The sequence below is a fragment of the Dendronephthya gigantea genome, unplaced genomic scaffold (genome assembly GCF_004324835.1).
Source record: "Dendronephthya gigantea isolate DGI-Jeju-01 unplaced genomic scaffold, DenGig_1.0 000001F, whole genome shotgun sequence".
Classification (NCBI taxonomy): Eukaryota; Metazoa; Cnidaria; class Anthozoa; order Malacalcyonacea; family Nephtheidae; genus Dendronephthya; species Dendronephthya gigantea.
Genome location: NW_021163011.1, coordinates 828,994 through 846,305, shown reverse-complemented (window position 1 = coordinate 846,305; position 17,312 = coordinate 828,994). Strand labels below are relative to the sequence as shown.

At 35.9% G+C, this 17,312-nt stretch overlaps 1 protein-coding gene and 1 long non-coding RNA gene across 3 annotated transcripts; both read right to left on the bottom strand.

Annotated features, from left to right (window-relative positions):
• Positions 1-2,082: 2,082 nt before the first annotated feature.
• Positions 2,083-6,197, bottom strand: LOC114527476. Its single transcript, XR_003687420.1, has 3 exons — positions 6,071-6,197; positions 5,708-5,813; positions 2,083-2,316 (listed from the first exon to the last, which is right to left on the bottom strand). It is a non-coding gene; the product is annotated as an uncharacterized LOC114527476 (long non-coding RNA).
• Positions 6,198-13,147: 6,950 nt separating this feature from the next.
• LOC114528543 lies at positions 13,148-15,629 on the bottom strand. Of its 2 annotated transcripts, none has more exons than XM_028550207.1 (2): positions 14,939-15,629; positions 13,148-14,776 (listed from the first exon to the last, which is right to left on the bottom strand). In XM_028550207.1, the coding sequence occupies exons 1-2, from the start codon at positions 15,015-15,017 to the stop codon at positions 14,094-14,096; spliced, it is 762 nt and encodes a 253-aa protein (XP_028406008.1). In that variant the 5' UTR covers positions 15,018-15,629; the 3' UTR covers positions 13,148-14,093. The 2 variants fall into 2 exon arrangements, with proteins under 2 accessions (XP_028406008.1, XP_028406016.1); XM_028550215.1 differs by having other exon boundaries at positions 13,148-14,770.
• Positions 15,630-17,312: the final 1,683 nt, after the last annotated feature.

Genomic DNA, 17,312 nt, shown 5'->3' with positions numbered 1-17,312 from the left:
ACCTTATCTCAGTTTTAAGTGAAAAGATGTGTATTAAGCTGTCTTCCATAAAAAACAATAACTTGCAGAGAAATTATTCGAAACTTACGAGTTTCGAAATACAAAAAGATGGCATTTTTATACGCCATTTCATGCAGGAAGAAAATCTTTAAAAACTGCCCCATGCTAGGACGATTGGCAAAAATAAAGGACTATCAATGTCTTAAAACTGTGTCAAAATTACAAGGTAAAAAACCAAATTTACTCGAAAGGCAAAGCAAAAGTTTGAAGCGTACTTGTCCTTACAGCAAAAAATTCGTAGGCTACTTACTCGCACTGTAGTGTGAAAATACAGTAGTCAGATAAGGTAGATGCAGAGAAACAGATTGCTATAAAAAATGAACTTTTTCCCTTTCTTGTTCTTTTAAAATGAAAAAACCCCCACAAAAGTCCGAGGTTTGCAAGCCATCACTCCCGGTCAAAACAATCAAAAAAATGTTTGGTTGGCCATGCGTGTAGGAGGACTGGGGTGTCCTTGGTTAGATATTTCCGGATCTTTTTATTGGTTATTCTATTCTATCTCTTGGTTAGATATTTCCGGATGTTTTGCATACTTTGTTAATTTGTTGTGAGAAGGTGAAGTTGGTATACCAACTTAATCGATATATCGATTACAACTCTTAAATTTTTGAGGTTAGAGGAAGGAGCTACTTGCTTCTCACCGACAGAAATATGACTAAAGTCTACTTTTGATACTTGTGGTCGAGTTCCGATTAACATACATTCTGTCTTATCATCGTTCATTTTGAGTTTACTTTCAATCATCCAGTTACGCACGTCAGAAACACAGTTTTCCATCTTCTCAATTTCTAATTTAACCATACCATTTAATCATACCTACAAGAAAGGCTTCAGTGTCCGCCATCTTGGCTTCAAACTTCCGACAGAGTGAGCGTTCCAGTCTTATTTCAGTTCACTGCTTTGCATTTCGCATTTGCATTCCCGGGCGTAATTAATATCTCCGGGCGGAGTTAGTACCCTCGCCCGGTGCTTCGCACCGGCTCAGGGACTATACGTGGTGCTTTTGACATTATACGCAGCAGTTTTATCTTTGCCTTACTCGAACCATCGCCCCACCTCGTACCCAGGGTCTTGAACATCGACTTGCGAGTTGCAAGACCATTTTCCTCACCATTATTCTAACAGCTCTAAAGATTCTTTGAGACCACAATGAAAAACGGTCTTCGCCTGATTCGAACCATCGACTTCACATCGGCAAGACCATTTTCTTCACCGCTTAAATAACAGCTTTTGAGATTGCAGACTATGTTTTCTTATTTTATTTAAATCTTTTCTTTCACACCATAATGAAGAACAGTCTTCGCCTGATCCGAACCATTGACCTCAATCACACATAAATGAGAAACTGAGACTGTGCACGCATGGATGGGATGCGTTCTTCAAACACGTCGGAGTAAGGCGTAGGCAAGGCGTAGGCTATAGAAATAATCTGCCCGAGTTTTTTAAAGCCCGAAGCACAGGCACAATTCAGAACCTTAAATCATGTCTGTAGCACACGCGAGTCTGTAGCACACGCGAATTAAGCCATCAGCAGAGCTGAATTTCACTACTCTTACTACGATTACGATTTTGAGCTGTAGTAACTTATTCTGCCTATTATAACCCTGAAATCGCCACTGGGATAAAAACGCCTTTGATACAACCGGCCGAATTATATGTAAGTCAATGGACATACACACATGCATGCGCCATTCTTGTTCAACCTCGCTGACATTTTTCTATTGAGCAAGCTATCTCAGCAAAAAGGGCCCATGCAGCCCTATAGCGTGTACAAATTGCCCGATTTATAACCTGAAACTGCCTAATCACCGCGTCCCGCCTCGTACACCTGAAGTGACCATCTCCCATGAAGTGTCAGCAAAGAATAGATTTTTATAAATTTATGACAGACAATTCCAATGGATCGGGCATGCAGGTACGTATAGCTAGCGCTGTCCTCAATACACCAGGAAGTAGGAATTTTTCAACAAATCACACTTTTTTATATTATATTATTTTATTTATTATTGTTTTTTACAGGTTTGCAGTTATAATTTCATTTGGTATAAGTTGAGTCTATATTGAATCGCTGCATATATTCAATATTCATAATGCGTTATCAATTGATGATTTCCCTTCCATGATGCCAGATTCTCACGAATCTCCCCTTCGCATATTTGCAGACCTTATAGCATTCGATGGAGTGAGAGTCCCCTGGACATTGAGAATAGTTTTCAGAACATCTTACACAGTCCCAGTAACACGTTGAAAAATCACCTGGAATGAAGAAATTGTGTATTTTTTCAAGAGTGACTATATATATATACTATATATACACAAAAACATACTATTCACAAAAACATATTAACGTTTCGACTTTATTATCTTTCTCAAGAGAGAATTATCTTTCTCTTTCTTGAGAAAGATAATAAAGTCGAAACGTTAATATTGAACCCGGGCGATGAATTAAATTGAACCCGGGCGATGGATCTGGCAGTTTTGATATTGATTTACGAAAAATTGAGCTACCTGATAAAGGGTTAAAGATTGGTCAATGGAACGTAAATCGACTAACCGACGTAAAGCTCGAACAGATAAGTTTATTATTGAATACATGTCAAAATATTGATATTTTATTTCTAATCGAAACGTTTCTAAAGCCTTCCAAGCCAAACTCTGTGTTAAACATTCCCGGCTACACTCTGTTCAGGAAAGACAGAGCCGGTCAAAAGAACGGCGGTGGTTTGTTGGCTTATGTTGCTGATCGAGTTAAAGTAAGCAGAAATCAAGAACTTGAAGAAGAGTCGGTCGAATTGCTTTGGTTGACTGTTTACCCTCACAAATCAAATAGAGCAATGTTAGTAGGGTCTATATATCGTCCACCCTCTACAAATGTTGACTTAGACTCCGAGATTGAACAAAACGTTGTCGTTGAGACAGCATATTTGCGGAATTTAGAAACGATTTTGGTTGGCGATATAAATATTAACAGACTGACGACATAGTAAACGCGATAAAAAAGCGTGACCACGAATTAAAAAAAGCACGGAAATCGAATACACCAGGTGACTGGGAAACTTATAAACGCACGAAATGTTTCGTAACGAAGTTGATAAAGAAGTCAAAGCGTGTTTATTTTCAGGAGACTATTGAAAACAATAAAGGACACCCAAAAGCAATATGGAAAGCGTTGAAATCATTGACAAAAACGCAAAAGTCAAATAAGATTACCGAATTAAAATGTGATGACAGCACTTTCGAAACAGACCCGCTGAAAATGGCTGAAATGTTAAATGATTACTTCGTGAATATTATTGAACAAATAGGGGACGACTCATTTTCGACCGGCTCGTTTAATGGAAAGAGACTTGAGGATTTTGTCACTTCAAGGATTGATAATTTTATCACGCAATACAATATACCTTTCATAACAGTTCAAGAAGTTACTGATTTAATTAATAATTTATCAAGCTCGAAAGCTACTGGGCCAGATTCTATCAGTGTGAAAATACTGAAATTAGTCGCTCCAGTCTTCTGTCATCCATTGACTAAACTTCTGAATCTGTCCATTGCCGATGGAGTTTTTCCCAGTAAATGGAAAATAGCAAGAGTGACTCCTCTATATAAGACTGGCTCCCGTGACCTCAGAAATAATTATAGGCCCATATCGGTGTTATCTGTCCTGTCTATAAGTTACTCGAAAAACACGTTGCTAGGTCATTTATGAGTTATCTTGTAAAAAATGGATTACTATATAAACTACAATCTGCCTTCCGTAAAGGATACTCCACCGAATCTGCGTTGATCAAATTAACAGACCAAATCCTTTTTAATATGGATAATGACGAGGTTACCGCAATGGTCTTCGTCGATTTCAAAAAAGCTTTCGATGTTGTGGATCATCAACTTTTATTGACTAAGCTTGAGCTTTATAGACTTAGTCATTCGGCCTTATCCTGGTTTACGTCGTATGTTACTGACAGATCTCAGTTTGTTATCATCGATGGACAACAGTCGGATTGTCTGCCCATCAAACAAGGTGTACCACAGGGATCGGTTTTGGGGCTATACTGTTTCTGTTATTTGTTAATGACCTACCGCTACACTTAACTCGCACATCGATCGATATCTTTGCAGACGACACAACACTGTCAGCGAACGCGCACTGGACTAATATTCCATCTGTGGTCCAAGATATCGATAGCGATCTGGATAGAATTAGTGAATGGTCGACTGAAAATAGGATGATCATAAATACTGATAAAACGAAGTCATTATTGATAACAGGCAAGCGTTTAGAGAAGAAGATATTGGAAAATGGAAATCTAGCTTTAGCTGTCAAATTGGGGAATACTCATATAGGCCAAGTTTCCTGCCAAAAGCTGTTGGGAGTAACCCTTGATAAAAGTTTGACTTATGAAGCCCACATCGATCACTTATGTAAGCAACTGTCTAAACGACTGGGCCTACTCAAGCATGTCAGCCCGTATCTCAAAAAGCGGCAAAGGGAATTATATTATAATGCTGTCATCAAGCCTACATTAATGTATGGAAGTGTCGTTTGGGATTGTTGTAGCGCTGAATCCTTTTATAAAGTGCTTAAACTTCAGAAAAGAACCGCCAGAATTATTTTAGGTGCTGAGAAAACCACGCCATCTATTTACCTTTTTAATACTTTGAACTGGCTACCTTTTAAAAAAAGAATCAATGATCAAAAGAACAATTGTACTCCAGATTATCTAGATTCGTTCTTAGTGAAAAATTCGGACATCCATAGTAGAAATACCCAGTACTCAAATTTTAATCTGCTCTGTCCTACATTCAAGCGAAAAACTGAAGGGGGCAAGACCTTTGCTGTGAGAACTATAATAGATTGGAACAAAATTGATCTCAATATAAGAAAGAAACTGTCAATGTCTAGTTTTAAGAAAGACTTATATAGCCAGTTTTTAAACGAACAGAAAGCCGCCAATAACATAGAACGTTAGTTTAAATTTTATTGACATATATCTTGTACGCATGTTTTAAATCTTATATTTAGATACATAGAAGGCCAGGGAGTTATCAGTAACTTATACTGTCAAATGTTACCTTCTTTAAATAAAGTTTTTACATTACATTACATTACAATATGTTTTTGTGATTAACTTATAAATGGCTTTTTGCCAGGTGATTGCCCTATATATATATATATATATATATATATATATATATATATATATATATATATATATATATATATATATATATATATATATATATATATATATATATATAAAAATGGGCCGCTGAAAATTATTCTCAGCCAATCACTGAGCTCCATTAATTTCATCAGAAGTAATGCTTGCCATATAATAAATACTAATTTATGTATTCATTCACATCAGTAACTGATAAAGGACACCCTTTTTAGTGAATAAGACGATCATAAATCAGATGAACAAAGCTAGGGCTGAATGTGGGAAATATTTCTGTGGGTGTGGTATAGGCCACGGTTAATTAAACAGTCCTGCGAGGCCAGTTTTTAAACTGCATGTCTGTTTCTATGCCGAACTTATTCTTTCGGTATAATATATAGTTTTTTTTCAATAGAAATAGGTTTGAATGAATAGTAAAAGGCAGGTTCTGTCATTGAAAAATACCATAAATTATATGATATGTTCCTTACCATATGAGCATATTTTAATGTTCTTTGGGGAACAAAGTGCACGGCGCTCGGACGCAAAAATGACATGGATACAAACAAGAGCGAGTAAGACAATCTTCATCTTTCCCTAAAAAAGTATGTATAAATTGAAAATCATATAGATAAGTTATAGATTTGATATAAATTTGGTATTTACAGATTAACACAAAATTCAGCTGGCCGACGGTCGATAGTATATAGCCTAGAGATTAGCAATAAATTATTAAACTTTGGATTTAATCTTTTTATGAAATTGACTTGGAAGGCAATTCTTTTCAATCGTGCGCGTTTCTAAAGAATTTAATTAAAAATTGAGACCGTGCATGGCTTACATGCATGGCTTACCTTCACGATGACTCTGAACACCTTCGATAATGGAGCTTTGGAAACAATATGTGCAGAGTTGCCTAAAAACGCCTGCTTTTATTCCGGCGTCCTTGTGTTTCATGGCGTTTCATTTGCATGCCCTTGACTAAGAATCGAGTGAATATTGGCCTGCTTTGTCATCTAAATTTTTATTATTTGTATAGAGCGCCAAATTAAAAAAGATTAAAACACTGTAAGCGGAGTTTAATTGTAATACAATATATATATATATATAGCTACAATATATACAATATATATATATATATATATATATATATATATATATATATATATATACGAAATAGCAAAATAGCTGCTTTTTAAAACATATTGCTAGAGCCTAAAACATAGTACAAGTGTATAATTATTCAAATGGAAAAACAGCTTTGAGTATACGTATATCATTGACTAAAAACGCACCTAACGTAAGTAGAGTATAGCTAAGTTAAACAGAAATTTTGTAGTGTGATATGTCGTGCATGGTACAGAATTAAACAATCCTGCATGTATATACCAAAGATTTTATCTGAAATATACAGTTGAAAGACGAAATAATGTTTTTACACTGTTTCAGCGTTCCTTAATTGATATTTGGGCGTCACACTTGACTCAAAGAGCAAACAAAATTGTCAAATTTGCTATATATGTAGTAGTAAACTGCATTGTTATATTCATTTTTGAGCCTATTCACTTAGCTATCCAGAGTAAACGGGTGTCGTACAACCCAAAGCAAACCAGCATCATGGATTTTTTTATACCTGACCAATATCTAGCATGCAGCCATTTTACAATAGTGAGAAAAACAACGGTAAATAAGAATGAAGTACTTTAGAAAGTATATTGATTGCTGCAATGTGCATGATTAGCATGTAAAGACATGGACTCTTAAATGCGCTGTTTATGAAACGCTTCAAAGAATACGAAAAAGTTATCCAAATTTAAATTATGCAAACTCAAACCTCGCAAATTTATTTCAGGAGGATTATATATATAATTTAATAGCTATTTTGCGGACTCGAATTGTATATTTGAACGTGCTCGTGATAATGTATGTGTCGAGAGGGCACCTGTCTATTTCTGCAGTTTGGCACGTGTTTGGTGGAACACAACTTGAGCAATATCGAAGGGTAAACACAAGAACCTGAAAATTTAGCATTTCCTATAAAGCTAGTCTGTTTTACACGCGGCTGAAGGTTTTTTCCAATTCTGGTTTCTGCAGAAGGAAAATAAGTATTTTAATTTAATGTTTACATTTTCACAGCTCATATACGATATAAACTTCTCAAATCTCAACCACTTCAAACATTAAAAATTTACATGCTAACTTCTAGACAATAGTAGTTCTTTAATTTTATTCCTTATATAAAATTGGAATTGAATTCCAACTTTAAAAAAATTCTTATACAACTTGGTATTGAATGCTGTATATAAAGTTCAGTATAGCTTGTTTTTCTCTGGTTCCCTATATACATATTCTCTATAGTTTTTGGGCCGCCTACTTGATGCACTGGCAAAATACCGTGCAGGATGCAGTAGTTAAAGTAAGCATGCACGATATACAGTTATAGTACTGTCCAGCAGCTGCATGTCACAAAAAATAGTCGACAAGCCAAACATATTTGGTGATGCTTGTTAGAATCATATTACAAAAATGTTCTTCGTGTTTACCATACTTACCCTTGACGGGCATATTCAAACCTAAGAATGTAACTTTGTCCCTTTCCCTCGAAGTAGTAATAGCAACCTTGTTAAAATAAAAGGACGACGAGGTAAAATTATTTTTTGATAAAAACTTCAAACAATTAAATATGTAAAACGAAAATTTACAATCGATTTTCCCAAAATATCTAAATCAGAAAACGCAAAAATTCGATTGATAAACGTCCAGCAAATAGCTAAATATTTTAAAGTGACGGCAAAAAAGGAACATTTGTTGCCCTATAAACCTCATGGTACATTCTGTGGTTGTGTTTCACATTACAGAAAGAAATACTAAAGGAAGAATTTTGTGCATTTTTCTGTGACATTACAATATAAAAGCTACGCATTTTTCACACTTATTTTTGACAGCATGAAGTGCTGAAGTGAATTCATCAGTTGAAATAATCTAAAAGGACTAGTTAAAAATTTGTAAGTTAATCAAAATTCAATTACAAAACGGTTATAGTTTGGACGTAGTCAAGAGTTTTGTACAACTGCTCCAGGCCAACTACACTACCGATTTGCAAATTGTTTATTCTATCTTCTTCGCATGCAAATTAACGTCTATTGTTTTTCCCTTCAGCTCTAAACTAAGCTAGATGGCGAATATTGCCACTTGTATGCAATTTAATTTGCATCCCTGAAAGCAAGCTTTTCTTTTAAACACTCATCCCAGACTGAACAATTTTGGGCAAATATATTGCCATAATTGAATGCAATTTTTTACTATTTTCCACGCATCATTTGGATATTAATAGAGAAGGAATCATATTGATTTGACTATTGTATTAACACCACTTGCCAGGATGGCGTGGAACCCTTAGAGTGTTTTACCTTGAGTGATTCTTGACATGTATTTATCCCGAATTCAGGGCTATATTAATGATATTATTCGCAAATTCTGCTGTCTTGTAATATGTAATAGACGATAATTCAGGCGGTGTCAGATCTAGAGCGAAATTTGAAATATTTCAGGTTGCGTGCAGCTATGCATATATCATATATGACAGCAAGGCCTAGGTCAAACGCACTGAGCTCATTAAAAATATATATTGCATGTGCTCGGTGCATGTGAAGTGCGATGCATGCAATGTTTGATCTGAAGTGAGAAGATATATATTTTCTCAAGTATTAACTATACGAATATTAAAATGTAAATATGGACGTGCTTGTGAATATATAGAACTCCTAGGTTATGCATGGCGCCTCATCCTGAAAGCTATAGTTTGTGGTTACGGCTAAATAGAATACAAAGATATCTTGCCTCTTAATGATCATGAAACATGATGCGTTAACTGCCCTTCCTCGAATTTTTTTGCATTAATTTTCAAATTATCAGCATAATATCTTCATGATATGACGCCAGTGTTGTACTGTTGATCATGCAATACAAAATTAATAATAATATGCTATTATAATATATAATAATCGCATAATACTTATTAATATAAATAATATATTATTATTATTTGCATTGCATGAACAACAGAAATACACTATTTTGGCATCAGTATCATCAACCACGAGAGAAACGTGCTGAGTTAACAGCCTCGCGAGGTATTTCAGTATAGCCCAGCTAATAGGGACCTTAAGCATGTAGGACGGCAACACGACTGCGACGTGGTCGAAATACTCCTTTAAATATACGTTATGGTAAAACGTTGTTGTATAAATATCAACTGTACCAATTTAAATAGATATAAGACGTTGAAAACATCGTGTTTACGTTTAGGGACAATTCTATAGAGCCTAATTCGAGGTAGCGCTCACTTCATGGGTCCTGCATGAAATCCAGACGTAATAAACGACGTTTTCCGTTGTAAACAGAACGTAGATCACGTTTAAAACTCCCTTAGGTATTTAATGATTAATTTCTTTTCAATGAAGCATTGTATTGATATCTGCCGTTGTCGTGTTCCCGTCCTACATGCTTAAGGTCCCTAATAGCTCACGTGTGCGGTGGGCTTAACCCTTTAAGAGGCACGATATTTTTTAATTATACAGGAACTTTTTAGCTTTTACGTGCGTATATACGTACGTGCAAAAACTGCGACAGTGGAAATCCGCCCTTACAGAAAACAATTAGCCCGGCCAGGTTAACTTTATAATTAGCTACTAATGTTTATCATAATTTAGTATACAATGAAAAAGTAATGTGACCGTGTTGTTTCAAAGAAACCTTTCATGAATTCTATCAACATATTTTGAAAAGAACTTAATTGTAGGGGCATATGCATACATCCATCGTTTCCTTAAAGCCAAAAACAAGCATTGGTTAATTTATCAATGGTGTATAAACTAATTCATTCTATGCAAATTAATACAGGACTGCTCTCTGCCTATACTATGACGTGGGATTAAGAAAACGCGCGTGCGTGGAGCCTGCAGCTTATGCGTGGTGTTCTCGCGAGTTTCTTTCATTTATAGACATGGGACGAGAGGAATTCTACTAAATTATAATGGATGACATACCCTTTAGGCAAAGCCCAAATACAGACTGATTTAATGCCAAATACAAAAAATAAGAAGTTCGCTTTAATATTGTCTGTGTCTGTATACCTAGAGGGGCCAGGGAGTAGGATGGCTTGCTGGCTTCGGCAGCACCAATAATTCTTCCGGAGATATAGATCTCATGTATTTTAGCGCCCCCACGAACACATGAAAGGATCAAGCGTACATATAATGTTAAGACTGTCTAGAATTTTGCTTTGTTTTCTCTGTTTTGTAATAATTTTCTCTGTGTGAAATACTTTCTTTTTCAGTTTAATGCAAACGTGCAAGCGATATTCGGAATAAGTAAACTCATAATGCACGCGATGTATGTAGTTTTTCGTTGAAATATATAATATTGTGAAATCATGAATAATTAATGTTGTTATATGTATTTTAAATGTGATTGGTCGTAGTCACGTGACTTTAAATAAATGCAATGTTTCCCGCCAGGGAAACAAGTGAAAAATTGTTGCCCGCTTCATGTCATAACAAAGTAAAGTGGTTTTTTTTTTTAAATGAAATTGATGTGTAACATGTATGTTTTCGTTCCTATATAACAAAACACTTAATGTATACACTACCTCGGGAAATAGTGAGTTTTGTTTTCCCTCGAGTCTCAATGTTTCATTCAGACTCTCGGGAAAACAAAACTCACTAGTTCCCTCGGGAGCATACATTAAGTGTATAATACCCAACCAAATTGCAAATTATAATGCTTCTTGATTTTTTGGAAAGAAAAATATAAAAATAATAATAGGACATATAGCTTTTAATATACAGCATTTTCCCAGCTTTTGCCTGCCACGGAATCAAGGCAGGTTGCTCTTTGCCCCTCCCCCCCCCCCTGTACTCCTGATATCACCGAGTTTTTAATTTCAAATCGCAGTTTGTGCCTCAATTAAAATGAAAGAAATTGATTAAAAAAAGTAGGTGATTTAAAACGTAATTTTAATTTTAAACTACAGTCATATATTTATGTATCAACAAACTACAGTATATTCAATTCTAAGCATTAAAATACATGACTATTGTACATAAAATTTATTTTCCAAACTTGCAGCATTTATACCGCATTTGTGCAAATGTCAAAAATCTTAAGGACCGAATTCTAAGTAGTGGTTTAATTATTTTTTTTCAACAGTCACAGTAGAGTTTCATGAATGTTTTTCGGTATTTTGGAAGTCTCCAAACGTACATAAAGATATTTATGGCAGATTTCAGGCCAATTCCGAAAAAACCCCAAATATAGAATGAGGGTAAAAAAGTGACATCGGTTTTACTGCCATTTTCTGAATATGCGCTATGAATAAGTGTAAATGCCATCGTCATCAATGGTATATTGCTCAAAGCTAGAGTAAAACAAACAATTGCAATAGTAACCAAAAAGTTATTTTCATTTTTGAGCCGTAGTTTCATTGTTCTTACGTCTGCCTCATTCAAATCACAACGTGCTTGAAGCTGCCTGCTTTGTCGCCGTATTGATAAACAAGACGAAATGTTGGCACTTTGCGTTAGAAAAAACAATACCCACATGAATATTATTTCAGCGAACAAACACTGAACTTTAATGTTCGAATTCCAGTGTAACCTCTGCAGAATAACATAACCGACTTTAAGACTAACCCAAACTACCCATATTCCAACAACCAATTTACGACAGATTCGAGTGGTGATATTGGCACGATGCCAAAGCGGAAACGCCACGGAACAAAGTCTTTCAAGCGCCAGGGATAAATAAAAAGTAAGCGACACGGAAAATGAGAAGTTTATTACTTGTGATAGAGCGTAAACAGCATAAACCACCTTGACCCCATTTTCATAAAAACATTGAAACAATACGAGTGCACACAGTGAACTGCTGGTGAGCAGCAAATCAGCGATGATGATCCAAAAAACAAATACCGATGACATTGACTTCAAAAGTTTTAAAGGATCCACGACGTGTGAAATTATCAAGAGAGTATTTCCAGCGATGCCAAGAAGATTTATCGCGACTGTTAATGCAAAGCCGTACACTGAAAATGGGCTCATCTGAACGTTTTGGGTGTTATTCATCGTTTATCAACTCTGGAGATTCCGTATTATAAACGTTTTTGCAATAATTTAAGCATAGCAAATAAACAGCAAAAACTTAATCAAAGTTTTTGACATGCATGCTAAAGTTTATTAAAAAACGTCAAATAGCACTTTGACATTGATTAAACCGATTCATGCATAATTCGTTCGATAACCCTAAACATGCGGGGGAGGACCAGACATCAAAACTGTAGACGAAAGTAATTTTCGGTCATAATTCTCTTCTCCTGCATGGGAATGTCTTTTTTGTTAAGATTGCATGAAGTACTTTTTCACGCTAATTTCAAGATGGTTCTTCTTTTAATCTTTCAATGAATCTTTTACTTTTTTTTAAAAAATATTATTTATTTCTAACAATGACAGTACAGCTTTCTGAATGTGTTTCGGTATTTCGGAAGCCTCCAAGCGTATAAAAAGACATTCATGGCAGATTTCAAGCAGATTCCAGCGATGCCCCAAATATAGAATGAAGGTAAACGACCGTCAACATTGTTGCAATTTTTGCATTGTTGCACTATCCAATCGAAATTAATCAGAGATGCCATCGTCAGTAACGGTAAATTTGTCGCAGCTAGGAGAAAACAAACTATTGCAATGGTAACCAAAAAATCACTTTCATTTTTGAGACGAATTTTCATTGTTCTCACAGTCGTCTCATTCAAATCGCAACGTGCTTGAAGCTTCCTTCTTTGTTTCCGTATCGATAAACAAGACGCAATGTAGGCAGTCTGTGTCACAAGAAACAACAACCAAATAACTACTGTATAAGCGGAGTCAATCTGAAGTTTAATATTTAATTTCAAACGTAGTGTGCTCAGAAAAACAATAACACTAACTTTCACAAGAACGCAAACTACCCATATTCCAACAACAAATTTACGACAGCCGCGAGTTGTAATATTGACACGATGCCACAGCGGAGAAACTACCGAAAAAAATCGTTCAAACGCCAGGAATAAATGCAAAGCAAGCGATATGGACAAGGAAAGGTCAACTAATACGGATAGAATACCAACAGCATAGACCATGGTAATCCCGTCGTCGTAAAAATGTTGGAACAGCACAAGTGAGCACAGTGCACTGCTGGCTAGCAGCAAATCGCTGATGACGATACCGAAAACAAAGGCCGATGATTTGCACTTTAAAAGTTTTAGGGGATCCACGATGTGTGCAATAATCAGGGCGGTATTTCCAACAAGGCCTATAAGATTTATCAAGACCGTTGATGCAAAACCATACACCGAAAATGTGCTCATTAGATCGTGTTGTGTGACATTCATAATTGCTCAACTTCTATACCTTCACTATATCACTGCATGCTGCAGTAATCATAAACATAAGATATTAGAAAGCATCATTTGTATATTAGAAATTTTTGCAATTAAAACATAAGAAAAGTTTAATAAACGGGTAAAATTGACATTTGCCGTCAAAAAAGCGAGGCTCGCCGCGGCAATATTACTGCAATTAATGTACGCACATAAGGCATGAAAGATTGCTATTATATATACATACAGATGCGATAATATAACGAATATATAAAGCACAATTCTAAAAATTTAAACTCCGTTCACTTTTTAGGGATTCAAAGTCTAGCTTCTACAAACAATGCATGTAATTTGAAACAGGAAATTAATTATTCTTGAAATTATACAGCTAACAAGGATTTTCTGTTTTAAAGTAATGTGTTCATTCCATGGTCCCCAAAGTCATGTATTCATTCTTCCAACAGTCACATCCAGTAAAGCATTTTAAAGGTTTTTCGGTATTTCGGTAGTCTCCAAAAGTATATGAAGATATTTAAAACAGAATTTGTACCGATTGCTACAGCACTCCAAACATGATGAGAAGGTAAAAGGGAGCCTCCGCCGTCTTTACTAACATTTACCGAATCAGTTTTCGTCCATTTGTAGACCAAAATAAGTGCCAACGTCAGGAACGGTAAAATGGTCGCCGCTAGGATGAAGCAAACTAATGCAATTGTAAGTAAAAAGTTATTCTCGTTTTTGAGACGGAGTTTCATTGTTCTTACGGCTGTCTCATTCATATCGCTGCGTGTTTGAAGCGCACGGTTTTGTTTTCGAATAGATAAACAAGAACCTGTATAGACTAATTGTGTCAGGAAAAACATCATCCACATGAATATTATGACAACGAAATGAAATTCAACTTGGGAGTTCTCCATAACGCGCTTGAGAATGACGAGGCCGATTTCAAATATAACACCGACAGCCCATATTCCTGCTACCCAACAGCGACATATCCGAATGGTAACATTCACACGGTGCCACATTGGGAAAGCCACAGAACAGAATCGCTCAATTGCCAGCCCCAAATACGAAGCAAGTGATACGATGAAGAAAGGGTTCATTGCTTCCATGAGGACGCCTTCAACAAAAACCAGTTCATCTTTGTCTTCGATAAAGGGTTCCAAACATAGGAATAAAATCAGTATATTAAGCGAAAGCAGCAAATCAGCGATTGTGACACTTAAAATGAATACTGCAGAATTAGATCTAATAAGTTTTAAAGGATCTGCAAAGTGTGCAATTATTAGGAGAGTATTTCCAACCATACCAGCGAGATGTACTGTGACCAACAGTGCCAATGCATGTACCGGGGCATCCCTTATCAAGTTGTTTTCTGTGCTGTTCATAGTCGTATTAAATACAATCCCTTTACGCGGCGAAAAGAATATTCCAAACACGTATGTCTTTAACTTATATAGGCTCCGCCAGGATGACGTCGCATTTGAAAATATACTATTAATTAATAAAATACAGGAGGTGAAAAACCGGAAATGTGGTTTGTTTCTGCATGAGGTCTTGTGTAATATAATGTATGTCCTTTTCGAGACATACTTTTATGCAAACATGCGCTTGATCTGCCATGCTAAAAATTGAATCATAATATAAATAATGACATATTAAAATATAGCATATAGCTGCTTTATTCCTCACTGTTAAAACAACTAATTTGAAATTGGTTGCCTCGGACTCATCTCTCTTTGATCAATTCTGTTTGGCAAAAACAACAAAAAAAATGGTTATTTCAATCGAACTGTACCAAATTCGAACAATTGTTGCCTAAATTGGTGGTAAGTTGGGTATTTGTTCTCTTGACTCGGGAAACTCTCCAAAATTCTCCGCCTTCCCTTCCCCAAAGTTTTTAAGCCCGTACGTCTGTGCTTATAGCGGCCTCTCTATTAAAAAAGTATTTTTCAACGCGCGGTAACAGTGCAGTTTTTTGGACATAGTTATCTCATCGGAAACTCCACATGTGTATAAAGACATTAACATGCAGCAGCTTTCAGGCTGATAATATTCCTGCAAAATATGCCTAATTAATCCACAAAGCGTCGATGATTTATGGGTTATTGCTGTAAAGACTGCATGTGCATGCAAGATGCATGGGATGAATTTCCTTTAACTAAGATTACCAGCTTAACAGAATGTATGCCACGCCAGTGTAAGGCCGTCATCAAGGCCAAAAGAGGGTCAACCAAACATTAATATTTCCATGCAACACTCTAAAACTTAAAGTCGTTCATATTTTTCTTTTGGCTCCAAAGTCGCACAGACATCACTTTTTTTTAATTAAGTATATTTTGTATATATCACTGTTTCAGAAGCCGTTCTAATCTAATATAATATATGTAACATGTAAAATTTCACGTCCCTATAATTATTTTTTAACACCCAAAGTTTGAAGATTTTTCGGTATTTCCATGCAGGCATGCCAGCGAGATGTATAATATATATACACTCGACTTATATATATATGTCTTGACTTATGGGTTTTGTCAGCGTGATATCGTGATTTTTAAAATACTTTTATTTAATATAAACAAGCAGGTGCAATCAGGAAAACGGAAAATGTCATCCTTTATTCGTGCATCATGCATGTATATGTGCCTTTTCAGTCCTTCCATATAGGCCTATACATTATAACAACTATATCATATAACATTCGCTATTTCCAACAGTCACAGTAGAGTTTTTGGAATGTTTTTCGGTATTTCGGAAGTCTCCAAATGTATATTAAGACATTTATGCTAGAATTTACGCCGATTACTGCAATAGCCCATATGTAGTGTGAAGGAAAATTAGCTTTGTCCTTAAGATTTTCCGAACTGTTCTTCCATTCGTATTGCATCACCAATGCCATCGTTAAAAAAGGCAAAATAGACGCCGCTTGAATAAAACAAATGTTGGTAATTGTAACAAGAAAATTACTCTCATTTTTCAGACGAAGAGCTATTGTTCTCACAACTGTCTCGTTCATGTCGCTACTTGTTCGAAGTCTCTTGCTTTGTTTCCGCATTAAAAAGCAAGATGCAGCGTAAACACATTGCGTTAAAAGAAACAATGGCCATAGAAATAAAGGTACTGCGATATTTAATTCAACATTGATCTTTGTCATCCAGCGCACGGGAATCGCAAAGGTAATCCTCAAGGATAGGAAGACTGTCCATATTCCAGCTACCACATAGCGACATCTCTGTGTGGTAACATTGACACGATGCCAGAGTGGAAATACAACCGAACAGAATCGTTCAATTGCCAGGCTTAAATGCGATGTAAACGATACGAGACAAAAAACATCCATTAGTACAATTATAATGCCAGCAACGAGAAGGACTTTTTCCCTGTCGTCAGAAAGGCATTGAAAGACCACGATTAAACATAGTGCGGCACCAGATAAAAGTAAATCGCCAATGGTAATATTAAATATTAGCACAGAGGATTTGGATTTAATGAGCTTTAGTGGATCCGCGATGTGTGCAACTATTAGGAGAACATTTCCTACAGCGCCAGCAAGAAAAATTGCAACTGATACTGCAAAACCGTACGTCGAAAAAGACGTAAAAGAATTGTTTCCTGTGCTATTCATTGTCGCCATAATTCTAACACCTGCACTTTAACACGATTCTTCTTGATGTGTCTTGTTT